The following is a 14,580-nucleotide window of genomic DNA, read 5'->3' on the forward strand; positions in this document are numbered from 1 at the left end:
TGTTGCCGTTTTTACAAACAGTAAGATGTAATAAAGGGACAGCTATTTCTTGTAAATTATTCTTAGTTAATAATGGGTATTTTAATTTTGAAAGTATTTTATCACTGTAACACTTTGTATTTTGATCATTAAAGCAGGAGAAAAGAATTCATTTTAATTCAAAATGTTTCACTAAACATACTTTACCTGGAAGATGTAAAATTAATGACAGTGGCCACTTTCTTTCTGGTATATTTAAAAAGATTTGCATGAAAATGTCTCATTTCTGGTTCAATAACACATTTCAAATTATTACAGGCTTTTTCTGCATTTTTAAGGTTGTAATAACCTGATATTTGACAATTTGTTCAAACAATTTATGGTGCCAATACAGCCTTTGTGTTTTTTTAAACATAAGGAAATATTTAAAAATGGATTACATTTCATTAGGATTATTAATATATGGTTTGATAATTTCCTTTTATACATGCCCTCATTTCCGAGACCTGCTTTATTAATCATTTTGACTAATTTGGGGTTAATAAACACCAAAACAATGATGTGTCATGGAAATGACCATTGAAATAGGCAGATTAGGCTGCATGAAATGTCTGAAAGTTTTGTCAGAATATCGGAAGAAGTTCAGAAAGTTACAGAATGAATGGGATGGAATGAAAACGATGTCTTGGGATACAGCTTTTGTTTGCTTTCAATGGAAAAACAAAAAACTTTAATTTTCCCTCATTTACAAAATTTCACCTTTTCAGTTTTAACCTATCAAAGGGAACTTGGTGTCATTGGAAAGTTTAATTTTTTTTTTTTTTCCACAATTGAATTTCTTTTAGCATGTAACCATTTGGAAAATTTTTGTAACATACCTTCGATATGATCCGTCACATGGCAGGGAATAAACCAATTGCTGTATCCCCTGACATATGAAGGCTTGTATATAGTGCTGTGTTCAGCCGAGGTTCATACTTGGCATCTTTGTTTATCATTAACATCGAATTCGACAACCGATAGATCGCTTCTATCGCCGGTCATGTTTTTACATCGCAGCTTGTGAGTGCGCAAGATGTGTTCATGGACACAGAATAAATGGGAGTGAATGTGTTCTTTAGTTTTACAGTGCATAGTTGTAAAAATGGATTACTAGGAAACCCCCTCCTGGAGCCGTCATCTTATCATGGTGGAGGGGTTTGTCTGTCCCAGTATCCTTGTTGTCTGGAACTTCATGCCCCTAAGTAGGATCACCCATGGGGAACAGGTCCGAGGTAAGGAACTGGACAAAGCAAGGCTAAAAGATTCCATGGAGTAATTATATCAATGGATATGTATTGCCTGGACGCAGGGCCCCCCTTTGGACTCAGGCCCCAAGGTGGGGCTCGAGAGGTGAGTACCTGTTGGCTAAGCCTGCACACATGGGGCCTGGCTAGGCAGAGCCCGAAAGGATAACATGGGTTCCTCTTCCCATGGGTTCACCACCTGAGGAGGGAGCCATAAGGTTTGGGTGCGGAGTGAGCTGGGTGGTGGCCACAGTCAGGGACTTTGGCGATCCAATCCCAAGCGACGGAAGATGGCTGGAATGTCACCTCTTTGGCAGGGAAGGAGCCAGAGATTGTGTGTGAGGTCGAGAAGTTATAGCGAGATATAAGTCGGGCTCACCTCCACACATAGCTTGGGCTCTGGTACCAGTCCTCTTAAGAAGGGTCGGACCTGCTTCCACTCTGAAGTTGCCCACGGTGAGAGATGCTGAGCAAGTGTGGGTTTACTTATATCCTCTTGGCTTGGCTCTCCCCAACTCCGAACAGAACCAGAGTAGTTTTCTGTTATTGGACTTTGCTACTGATCACGGATATTCCATAATGAACACCATATTCAACCGTAAGGGTATCCACACGTACACTTGCCACCAAGACACCCTGATTGATTTTTGTGGTTGTGTCATTGGACTTGCAGCCACATATCTTGGAGACGATGAAGAGCAGCACTGTCAACTGATCACCACGTGGTGTTGAGTTTACGCCGATGGTGGTCCGACCTGGCAAACGTATTGTGAGGGTCTGCTGAGAATGTCTAGCATAAACAGCTGTCAGAAGAAGTTTCAACTCCCACCACCCACAGAACTTTGCTCATGTTCCGGGGGAGGCGGAGGACATCAAGTCCGAGTGGACAATGGTCTGTGCTTTCAAAACGACGTTAATCTTCAATACTTGATTGTAAATCCCTCTGCTTTAATCACTGCTTGGATGCGCTGTGCCGTTTTGGCCTGTGGCATTGCATTGGAGTTATGGTAGCCCAGATTTCCTTGCTGTCAGTTCTTTGTTTGTGGGTTTGTGCTCTTCGTTTATTCTTGATAATACCCCATAAATTCCCAGTGGGGTTTAGATCTGCAGAAGGAATCATAAAGTCCTCTAAAAAATTCCGTAAGGTTGTTGGGGTGACGTTGGATTTAATAAAACAGTTTACCAACATATGCACGGGACATTGTCCCCCTGGTCATGGTCGAAATGTTTGGAGGAAGACGGGTGAAGTATAAAAGTTCTTTTCTTCACCTGTCTTCCTCCAAACCTTTGGACCATGATTCCTGAATGAAGGGCACACACTACTTTCATCAGAAATGAGGGCATTGGACCATTGGCCAACAATTCACTCTTTCAATCCCCCACTTGAGATGCTTCCTTTGTTGGCTCAACTTCAGACGTGGTTTGACCCAAGTAACCTGACAGTTTTAGCCCGTTTCCCGGATGCATCTGAATGTTTTTGAAGCTGTGACTCCCGCCTCATTCCACTCTTTCTGTAGTTCTGCTAGATTCTTCTATCTTTTATTTGAAAGCCGCTGAAGCCTACATTCATCTCTTTTGCTGGTGCATCTTCTTCTGGCACATTTTGTCCTTCCACTAGAGTTTGGACACAGCACTCTGTGAACAACCAGTCTCCTTAGCTATGAACATTAGTGGCTTATTATTGGGCTAAAAAATAGGCTTCACGCTGATGACGCTTATGATAAGTGTGTGACACGATAAATTAAATTTGGTTTGATTTTTTTTTTTTTTTTCTTTTTTTTTTTCCAAACCATTCCACTTTTTAGAATTCCTGATTTTGTGGGTTTGCCCAGTGCCAAGTGATGTGTTTTGTATTCTTCAAAGACTCGGAAATGTAGCTACAGTGGCGTTGGCAGTCATTTTTTTTCGTCTGCACAGTGGATCAGCTGGAAATCGTTGGCCTCACAGAGGACCCGTGTTCAATCCCAGCCCTCTCCGTGTGGTGTTTGCATGTTCCCCCCCTGCCTGCATGGGCTTCCTCTGGGCACTGCGGTTTCTTCCCAGATCACAAAAACATGCAACATAAATTGAACACTCTAAATTGCTCCTAGGTGTGATTGTGAATGTGGCTGTTTGTCTTGATGTGTCTTGCGATTTACTGGTAACCAGTTCAGGGTGTACCCCACCTCCTCCCCTTTGGGAGCTGGGATAGGGTCCAGCACTCCCTGCAACTCTTGTGATGATAAGTGGCTAAGAAATTGATGGATGGACAGATGTTTAGTTCAGTCGGCTGTAGTCTGTTATAAAATCATGATGAGCAACAAATGTCGGTTAAGTGGTCTTGGGTTAGAACGTTTACTTCCATATTTGACAGGGTGTGCTGAAGCATCGCTGGTCTATTCTGTACTTACTGCTCAGCCTTTCTGAAGATCCCCGCAAGTCCTCCAATAGGGTGAGACTCTTTTTCTTCTTGCTCTTCTGTGGTTGATGTTTTCTCTGTTGTAGTCCAAATATAACAATATTTTCTTTCTAGGTTGGAAACTACGGGGCACTGTTTGCCCAGGCCCTGCCTAGAGATGCCCACTCGACTCCGTTCTACTGTGCCCGGCCTCAGAGTTTGGCCCTGGGCTGTGGGGAGAGGAGCAGTGCCTTGTCAGCGAGCATGGGCACAAGTGGGATTTCAAGTCTAGGAGTCTACACACTTAACGGACCCACGCCAACACCGCAGTCACTATTGGCTGGGTGCGGCTTGTGCAGACTAATACAACATATGACTTTTTTTTTTTTAAATGTATGCATGCATTAAAACCAATTAATCTTCATATACTCAGTTCATATTGATTTTGCACTGGTTGCCGTGTTTAAAATGACTACAGGATTACTTGTGAAAACCAACTCATAAAAAAGTATGCTTTTATCTTTTGTTTATGCAGGATCAGAAGGCCATTTAATGCTTTTAATCCTAAATAACATAGCTGTTACTAGCTTGCTTTACTCACATTTTTACTGAACATAAACAAAACAAACCAACACAAGAGAGAGAGTCTGTGGAGAAAATGGCAAAAATAAAGAACAGGGAGATAATAAACAAGGAATTTACAATGTACATGTTCAAAAGGAGTTGGAAGAAGTAAAGAACATCAAATCCTACTGGTACTTTTAATTGCATATCAGGCTTGTAGTAGCGATAATTGTAGTGTTAAAGATAATCGTGTATCGTGTAAATTAAGTATCCTAAACCAGCCACTGCATGGAAAGTGACAGTGAAATTGTAAAGTACAAGGCTAAATGTGCAGTAAATTCTGAGTTATCCAAAAATAATTTGTCCATCCAATTGTAATGGAGATTTTAACAAATGTAATACATGTAACCACTGACATTCAAGCTTGTATTGCTAACTGGTTCCTCATCCTCACTTATTTAATATTTGCATTTATCATCACTACATACATAATTACAGTGGTGAGAAAATTTTGTCCCTTACTGAGTTTTTTTCAAGTTTTTGCACTTTTGTCCTACTTAAGTGTTTGCCATCATCAAATAAATGTAATTATTAGTTAGAGACAACAGAAGTAAACACAAAATGGAGTTTTTATTATTAAAGTGAAAAAATGCCAAACTGCCTTTTTAAGTTAGTGCCACTTCATCTCAATAGGATTCATTTAAGGACTGACTCAGTCACTCCAAAGTCTTTTTTTTTTTTTTTTTTTTTTTTTTTTTTTTTTGTATTTCTTCAGCAAGCATATGTACTTGCAGGTGTGTTTTGGATTATTGTCCTGCTACAGAGCCCAAGTTCCTTTCAGGTTGAGGTGACAAACAAATGGGCGGAAATTATCCTTAAGGATTTTTTGGGAGACAGCAGAATTCATGGTTCCATTTATCACGGCCAGTCTTCAGGGCCTTAAGGAGCGAAACAAATCACACTACCGCTACCATATTTTACTGTTGGTATGATGTTAATTTTGTGAAATTTGGTGTTACCTTAATGCCACTTGTAATTGGACTCAAACCTTTCAAAAGTTCAACTTTTGTCTTGTCAGACCACAGACTATTTTCCCAAAAGTCTTGGGGATCATGAAGATGTCTTCTGGCCAAATTAAGGTGAGCCGTAATGTTCTTTTATCTCAGCAGGGGTTTTCATCTGAAATCTGCCATGCTGGCCATTTTTGTGCATTTATTTCTTATGGTGGTTTCATGAACACTGACCTTAACTGAGGCTAGTGAGGCTTGGAGTTCTTTGGATGAGGTTTTGGAGTCTTTTGTGGCCTATTGGATGATGTAATTTTTGGTAGCCAGCCACACCTGGGAAGGTTCGCGACTCGTCTATGTTTTGGGCGTTTGTGGATGTTGGCTCTCACCGTGGTTTCCTGGAGTCCCAAAGCTTTAGAAATTGATTTTGAACATTTTCCACACTGAAGATCCCAATTACTTCCTTCCTCATTTTTTCCCGAGTTTCTTAAGCTCTAGCGTTCTAGGATCTTTTGGTCCACTTCACTTCATCAGGCAGGTCCTTTTTAAGTTGTCAGTTGAGGGTGATGTTAGGGAAATGTAAGTAATTTATGATGAATCACAGTTATATTTTAATGGGGGGAGGCCTGGAATTAGTTTTTCATACAAGACCGTGTAGGTTTGGATTTTTCCTTCCCTTAGAGATGGAAAAACATTTTTAGAAAATGCATTTTGTGTGTACCCATCTTGTCTTTGACTGTTTAAATTTGTTTGGTGATGGTAAACATTTAAGTGTGACAAACTTTCAAAAAAGAAAGAAATCAGGAAGGGGCAATCACCATCAGGAAGGGCAAGCCCTCCACAACACTACGAATACTAAATGGAGTAAACAACACATACATAATCATATGTACATAAGCACACATTCTTCCCTCCTCTTTTGGTAGTCATTGGCTGCACTTACGAAATCTGCAATTCAAGCTGAATATATATATATCTTCTTCTTTTCCTTTCGGCTTGTCCCGTTAGGGGTCGCCACAGCGTGTCATCTTTTGCCATCTTAGCCTATCTCCTGCATCTTCCTCTCTAACCCCAACTGCCCTCATGTCTTCCCTCACCACATCCATAAACCTTCTCTTTGGTCTTCCTCTCGCTCTTTTGCCTGGGAGCTCCATCCTCAGCATCCTTCTACCAATATACTCACTCTCTCGCCTCTGAACATGTCCAAACCATCGAAGTCTGCTCTCTCGAATCTTGTCTCCAAAACATCCAGCTTTGGCTGTCCCTCGAATGAGCTCATTTCTAATCCTATCCAACCTGGTCACTCCGAGCGAGAACCTCAACATATATATATAACTATATATATACTATATACAACTATATATATATATAAATAATGGAAGCTCTGATACCTGTGTTTTTTAGTCAACCTCAGTCTGCGGCAGGAGTTGGTCCCCCTCTGGTCTCTCGACTGGCCTGGGCACTTCCTGCAGACTCCTCTACCTCCTCAGCTCTAGGTCCCGCGACTATTCGGCCACCCCTTGGACCCTCGCACACCACCACCAGAGCAGTCCGCCATAGGCAGGATGGCGATACAGCTGGTGCGTTTACAAATGACACATTTTTACTCATTTCAGTAGACACTGTGGGCTTTTTTTTTTTTTTTTTTTTTGCAGCCCATTTCATGAAAAGGGACCCAATGTCTTTGATGAAGATCTGACTCTTCATCTCAACATGACAGAGTGAACTGCATCTAAAATGTCAATCTTGTCTCTCGCTTTTGTTTGGTTATCCTTTGGCCACTGTAGGTGAGGTGAGCGAGGCGGCACTGGTGCGGGACATCCTCTATGTATTTCAAGGCATCGATGGCAAGTTCCTCAAGATGAGCACCCAAGATAATTGTTACAGAATAGATGGCAAGGTACGTAATGCCTTTTAAATAGGTTGAGATACTGTTATTCCTGGGTACTGCATAACTGCGGCTGTCCCCCTTGAAGTGTTTGACTATTCCAATTCTTTTGTTCTAATTTTATTATGAATTTGAAAGTCTGCAATATTTAATAGCTGTCACACTGTCCAGTAGATGATTTGATAGACAGACAATCTGTCTTGATCATCATGCTTCAACAGATCAATATGGTACTCTTTGGCAAGAACTCATTTTGACATTTCCCTGTCAATTTAGAGTGGGGGCAAAGGTATTTAGTTAGCCACGAATTGTGCAAGTTCTCACACTTAAAAAGATGAGTCCTGTAATTTTCATCATAGGTATACCTAAATTATGACAGACAAAATGGGGAACAAAATACAGAAAATCACATCTGATCTTTAAATAATTTATAAGGAAATTATGGTGTATAATAGGTATGAATGCCTCATTGATTATTTTTATTAAATATAAATTAGTAAATATAATAGGATCTGGTCAGTAATAAAGCTTCATCTACATACTTTGTTATATACCCTTTTTGGCAACGATAGAGGTAAAACATTTTCAGTAAGTCTTCCCAAGGTTTTCCCACACTGTTTCTAGTATTTTGAGCCTTTCCTCCATCCAGATCTCCTCTAGAGCTTTGACATTTTGGGCCTGATTCTTGGGATTACAGACCTTCCAAATAATTTCTGTGGAGTTGAGATGTGGATACACTCCAGGACGTTGAAACGCTTCTTACAAAGCCACTTCTTGTTTGCCCGGTGGTTTGTTGGGGATTATTGTCATGCTGAAAGAGTCGCCCACATTTCATCTTCAAGGCTCTTGCTGATGGAATCAAAATCACACAAAATCTCACGATAAGTGGCCTGATTTATTCATGCCTTTCCATAGACCAGTCGTCCTGGTCTCTTTACAGAAAAACAGCCTCAAAGCATGAAGTTTTCATCCCATGCTTCACAATACGTATGGTGTTCTTTGAGTGCAACTCTGTATTCTTTCTCCTCCAAACACAACTAGTTGTTTTTACCAAAAAGTTCACTTTCAGTCATACCATACGATATTTTCCCATCCCTCTTCTGGATCGTCCAAATGCTCTCAAGCAAACTTGTATTGTCTCACGCAGGACACGTCTGGCACTCCAGAATTTGAGTCCCTGACGGCATTGTGTGTTAATACTGGTAGCCTTTGTTACTTCCCATTGTTTTTTTTCTGGTGTCCTTTGACAGACCTTTGGTTTGACTGTGACTGTTTGAGATTGTAGACAGGGGTCTTTTATTCTGATGAGTTCAAACAGGTGGCATTATTGCTGGTAACAAGTGGAGGACAGAGGGCCTTTGAGAGCCACTTATTTTTCACTGTAATTTAGACAATGTAGTTTACTGTATTTTTTTCTCATTTTGTCACATAGGTGAGGCATATCTATAATGAAAATTACAGGCCTAATCTTTTTAAGTGAGAGAACTTGCACAATTGTTGGCTGACTAAATACTTTTTTGCCCCACTGTATTCTTTATGTTCATAGTATTCATATGGTGGCCTTTTTGTGTTATTGTTTTCTGTCTAATGTCATGTGTATCCACCTCACCAGGTGATGGTGAGCAAATCTCTTAGGGACACCAGCAGCAGACTGTCTGAGCTTGGTTGGCTTCACAATAAAATCCGGAAGTACACAGATGCCAGGAGCCTAGACCAGGCCTTTGGACTAGTTGGCCAAGTGTGTTTGTGTGATACTCATGGTTTCTTTGAAATAGTTCTTGAATTAATTCACATAGCAATGCAAATTATCTATTATCTTTTCTCCTTGGGCCCAGAGCTTCTGTGCATCACTCCACCAGGAGCTGAAGGAGTACTACAGACTTCTTTCTGTCCTTCACTCGCAGGTAAGAAAGCTTGTTCTTACTTGTTTTTGTAACTATGTTCACACTGTCTTTCCCTGACATACATTTATATTGTAGTTGCAGATAGAAGATGACCAGGGTGTGAACATATGTACAGAAAGCAATCTGACTCTCAGAAGGCTCCTGGTCTGGATGTATGATCCTAAAATGCGTCTCAAAACACTTGCCGCCCTCGTCGACTTCTGCCAAGGTAGCTTTGGAGTTGGGTTAGGGAAAAAATATCATCTAACAAGGATAAGTACATTTAAAAATCCATCTCCGACATACAAACCACCTTCCATTGAGTCATATCCAGTACCTCCCTTCCACTGTATTCAAACTTTAAACCCTTTATTGCACTAACATTAATTCAATAAGGCATTCATCAGACAAATTTCGTTAGAATGGAGATATACCATCTTCCCTCACCTACCATTATACACACGCACATGCACACACAGTCATATGTACATATGTGTGTATATGCGTGTGTGTATATACATATATATATTTGGGTTATTACTCAGTTCGTCGACCAAATGTTGATAGGATAATCGATTCTAAATAGATTTGATTGTTACAGCCGTACTTTGGAGCTTGGAATGTGCTGTGAACCAGTCCCATTGTCCCATTAGGGTCTTTGATGTGAGAATTTCTTTGTGTTGGTTAGGTCGGAAAGGTGGGGAGCTGGCGTCTGCTGTTCATGCTTATGGGAAAACAGGAGACCCACAGATGAGGGCGCTGGTGCAACACATCTTAAGTGTGGTGTCACACCCCATCCTTAACTTCTTGTATCGATGGATCTATGATGGAGAACTTGAGGATACTTACCATGAGGTGCATGCAAAAAAATAGAAAAGCAGTTTCAGTCTGTATTAATTGGCAATGCTTATGTCTATACATATTTGTAGTTCTTTGTGGCATCAGATCCAAATGTGAAAACCGATCGGCTGTGGCACGACAAGTACTCTCTCAGAAAGTCAATGATCCCTTCGTTCATCACCATGGACCAGGCTCGCAAGGTATACACACGTTTCAAATCTTTCTTACACTGAGAGGAACTTGGGCAGTTATACTCTCATTAGCCACTTCTTATTAACCTTACCCCCCTTCAGGTTCTGCTGATTGGTAAATCCATCAACTTCCTGCACCAAGTTTGTCATGACAGGACGCCACCTGGAAAAATCACACCAGCGTCCAAATCTACAGACACACCCAAAGATGGTAGGAATTGTTTGGAGATATATATATTTCTGTATTGATGCGTTTTGGTGGGTATCCATGATCAATGCTCTTCCTCCTCATTGTCCTTGTCTTCTTCATCAATGAGCCATACTTAGCTAAAGACCTCATCTGTGGGGTTTGCAGCTTTACTGTCTGTGTTGAAGGACATAACATTTCCCTCATCAGACCAAATAAGGAACAAAAAAAGAGGGGCTCCTAAATGTACTCTTCTGTCTGCCACTGATGGGTTCTTCTGTGGCTGATAACCCATCCCGCCATTTTTATAAATAATGTTCAGGTCTTGTTTTTTTTTTTTAGAAACTCAGATATTAATGAAACAATATGTTGAGTATTTTTGTGCTATTTAAATGTGTACTGCATTACACTGACAAGTGTTTCAATTTTATTTGCCAAATATGCGAGGCAATAATAATTTAATTTAACTAATTGAAATGTATTTATTTAAAGAAGTGTTAATGATTTGTATCTTAAATTACATCCAAAAGATTTATATGATCAAAAAGTGTGATGTATTTTTCATTGATCTAGGTGATTAGCTGTATTTTCAATTCCTTAGACAAAGACGGCGGGAATGTGCGTGACAACTGCTAATCAGAGTTGTCCTTTTCCTGCTACAGTGCTGGTTTCCAGTTGTCAGAGTAAACAACTTCTCAGATTATCCACACCCCAGCAAAATTTTAACTCACGATCCAATTTAGCTGTCATCACACGGAGAATGCCGTTTGCGCGACTGCTACTCTTCGCCCATGCTCCGAACTGACAGATGATGCGGCTGGCCATTTTGAGAGTACCCAACACTGGTGGTGTGGCGTTATCTCCAAAGCATAGTGGAGCAATGTCAATAACGAAGCAATGTCCAAGATATGGAAACCCTTGGAATGTCCCAATCCAATTTTTTCACTTCCAATTGAATACTGTTATTGCAGCCTTAAAGCCCAAGTGACACACCTATAAACATTCTAAAATAGATATTGTAATGAAAAATACATATCACATTATTCACTTCAATATCTATACATAAAAATAAATATGAGCGGAGACCGTGTCATCCATGCGCAAAGTTGCAGAAGTCTCACTCGACATCGAAGTGGTCGGCCATATTGCCTGCAACGTCATCAGCAGATGTCACACGGACATTCGCCATTGAAAATGCGTAGTGGCACCTGCTATGGAAGAAGAACTACAAAGATTTTCCGATTTTTCCGACGCCCCTTCTGACACGGAAGCTCTTTTCAAAGAAGAGAACATCTCACAATCGACTGAAGTGACCGGGGGAATGTTACCCTGTCTTTTTGAGCCATATTTAGATGATATGCGGATCACTTCTAACAACAGACTCCCCGACAGTGTGACACTATGTAGCGTACTCAGCCATGAGCAACGACAACGCAGTTGTGGCTTGTTTCGCCCCGACCGCGATCATGGCTTCGGCCAGGTTGGCTCATCACTATAAACAACGCCGCCTGCGATGGCGAACTCAGCCGCAAGTGACGACAACTCCGTAAAGCGGCCTGGCTCGGTGCCGTGTCCACCAATCACAGCTTTGGCCGAGGTGGCTCATCGTGGGGACGTGGCGCTGACGCGCATATCAACACATTTAGCACCCCTGACTTAAGTACGCGGATCTTTTGTTACATTCTGGGATGATTACGCCCCCACCCCCAAACTATTTTTTTTTTTAGTAGTTCTATACACACCTACCTGTCATTAGGAACCCAGAAAGCTCTCGTCCTTTGCACCTGTGAAATAAATTTTTAACAACGAATTGGGTCTTTTGGAAACATATGAAGAGTAAATCCATCCTTCCGAGTGTTCTAACAATACCCAGCAATACAACAAGCCGGCATTTCGGCTAAAACGAAGGAACAAAGAGCTACCGTCCAGCAGGTAAAATTAGTATAAATACACAAGACCACCTGAGTGCGCTCCTACTAATAACGGTACTTCCTGCTTCTCCAAAACAAATCCCTCAGAGGATTTTCATGGCGGGAGTTACAAAAAGCCATATACGTCAAAATCATGTTTTGTGGTGAAAAAACGTATGGATCCATTCCGGCTGCCTTTTTTTTTTTTAAATTATACTAAAAATCATGTATTTCGTGTCCTTGGAGCTTTAAGTTTTGGTTGTAACAGATATCGGTCCAATCCAATTTCAGCAATAATCATACATACTTTCCCAATTTTGTAGCATGGAATGTTAGAAAAGTCTTCATCAAGTGATATTGCTCTAACAGAATACAGTATGCCCTTGCCCATTCGTGCAGTTCACCGTTCGCAGCTTCGCATATTGATGGATATTGGTCTGTTTTTTTCTTTTTGTTTAATTTACCGTATTTTCACAACCATAAATGTCTTAAATTCTCATCTAAATAGATGAGGCACCACATTAGACATGGCACCTTACAATGTGGTGCACCATATGTGCTCACTGAGTTCCAACATTGGCAAATGTTGTGTGACTTGTCTAACAAAGTACATGTAAACACAGGATTAGCACTATCAACTAGTCACCACTTGGTGGTGAGTTGGCTCCGAAGGTGGGGGAAGATGCCGGTATGACATGGCAGGCCCAAGCCTATTGTGAGAGTCTGCTGGGAATGGCTTGGAGAACCTCCTGTCAAAAGGAGTTTCAACACCCATATCTGACAAAACTTTGCTCATGTTCTGGAGGAGGCGGAGGGAAAGTCCGAGTAGACTATGTTCCGCGTCTCCATTGCTGAGGTGGCCGACCGCAGCTGTGGCTATAAGGTGGTCGGTGTCTGTCGTGACGGTTATCGGCAAACATGTCGGTGGACACCAATGACGTCAAGCTGAAAAAGAAGACTTTTCGTGCCTTTTGGGCTTGTGGGACTCCCGAGACATCTCATGGGTTTTGACCAAGTGGAATGCAGCTTTAGTGGTTGCTGAAGCAAAAAACCTGGGCATGGGAGGAGTTCAGTGAAGCCATGGAGAAAGACTTACAAACAGCTTTGAGGAAATTCTCGTTCACCATCTGACATCTCAGGGTGGGAAGCAGTCCACGGTCAACACTGTGTATAGTGAGGATTGGGCATTCGACTTGGGACGTTGTGAATTGTTGGGGAGAATACTTTGACGATGATGATTTAATAATTCCCATGAGCAAGCACCGTTTGGGTTCTCTGAGGCGAGCTCTCCAATCTCTGGGGTTGAGGTCATTGCGGTGATTAAAAAGGTCCTTGTTGGCAAGGAGATTCGCCTGGTGTTCCTAAAGACTTTGAGCTGTCCTGGTTGACACGCCTCTGCAACATCCCATGGACATCAGGGACAGTGCCTCTGGATTGGCAGACTGTGGTGGGTGTCCCCCTTTTTAAGTAGGAGAACAGGAGGTGTGTTCCAACTACAGGAGTATCACACGCCCTAGCCTTCCTGGTAAGGTTATTTTCAGGGGTGCTGGAGCGGATGGTCCATCTGGAAGACGAATCACAGAGTCAGCAGGAACAATGTGGTTTTCGTCCTGGCTGTGGAACAGTGGACCAGCTCTACACCCTCAGCAGGGTCCTCGAGAGTGCATGGAGTTTGCTCAACCAGTCAAGTTTTATGGACTTGGAGAAGGGGTTCGACTGTGTCCTTCAGGGAGTCCTTTGCAGGTTTTTTGGGACTGTGGGGAACTGAATCCCCTGGTACGGGCTGTTAGATCCCTGTACGACCGGTGTCAGACCGGCAAGGGGGTCTGGTTTGGGGGCCTCAGTATTGCATCCCTGCTTTTTGCAGATAATGTTGTTCTGTTGGCTTCATCAGGCTATGATCTCCAACTCTCACCGGGGCAGTTCACAGCCGAGTGTGAAGCTGCTGGGATGAGAATCAGCGACTCCAAATCTGAGACCCTGCTCCTCAGTTGGTAAAGGGTGGCGTACCCTCTCCAGTTTAGGGATGAGATCCTTCCCCAAGTGGAGATCGACAAGTGGATCGGTGCATCGTCTGCACTGATGCGAACTTTGTATCGGTCCATTGTGGTAAAGAAGGAGCAAACTCAAAAGGTAATTCTCTATTTACCTTCAATCTACATTCCTACCCTCATCTATGGTCATTTGTTATGGAAAACACTGAAATCTGACTTGTTACTGCAGTTAATGGGGACTCTATTTAGCCCTTACATGTGATTGTGAGTGTGACTGTTGTCTGTCCCTATGTGCCCTGCGATTGGCTGGCAACCAGTCCAGGATTTACCCCGCCTACTGCCAGTTGATATCTGGGATAGGCTCCAGCACTCCTGCAACCCTTGTTAGGAAAACCGACTCAGAATTAATCAATAACAGTTTCTTACCAGCTTCTTCCACTACCTTCACAAGGTCTTCAGTTTTTGTTCTAGGGT

The 14,580-nt window shown here is 42.0% G+C and overlaps 1 protein-coding gene across 3 annotated transcripts in view; it reads left to right on the forward strand.

Moving 5' to 3' along the window:
- Positions 1–14,580, forward strand: part of tubgcp3 (tubulin gamma complex component 3) — a 46,938-nt gene that overhangs the window by 11,084 nt on the left and 21,274 nt on the right. For all 3 annotated transcript variants that reach the window (XM_061804442.1, XM_061804452.1, XM_061804435.1), the window contains exons 4-13: positions 3,619–3,696; positions 3,778–3,986; positions 6,618–6,793; positions 7,001–7,113; positions 8,714–8,839; positions 8,937–9,005; positions 9,081–9,213; positions 9,673–9,839; positions 9,914–10,024; positions 10,118–10,226. In XM_061804442.1, the coding sequence (XP_061660426.1) occupies positions 3,619–3,696; positions 3,778–3,986; positions 6,618–6,793; positions 7,001–7,113; positions 8,714–8,839; positions 8,937–9,005; positions 9,081–9,213; positions 9,673–9,839; positions 9,914–10,024; positions 10,118–10,226 (1,291 nt within the window). The remainder of the gene's footprint in view (positions 1–3,618; positions 3,697–3,777; positions 3,987–6,617; positions 6,794–7,000; positions 7,114–8,713; positions 8,840–8,936; positions 9,006–9,080; positions 9,214–9,672; positions 9,840–9,913; positions 10,025–10,117; positions 10,227–14,580) is intronic.

Source organism: Syngnathoides biaculeatus, chromosome 2 (genome assembly GCF_019802595.1).
Source record: "Syngnathoides biaculeatus isolate LvHL_M chromosome 2, ASM1980259v1, whole genome shotgun sequence".
NCBI lineage: Eukaryota > Metazoa > Chordata > Actinopteri > Syngnathiformes > Syngnathidae > Syngnathoides > Syngnathoides biaculeatus.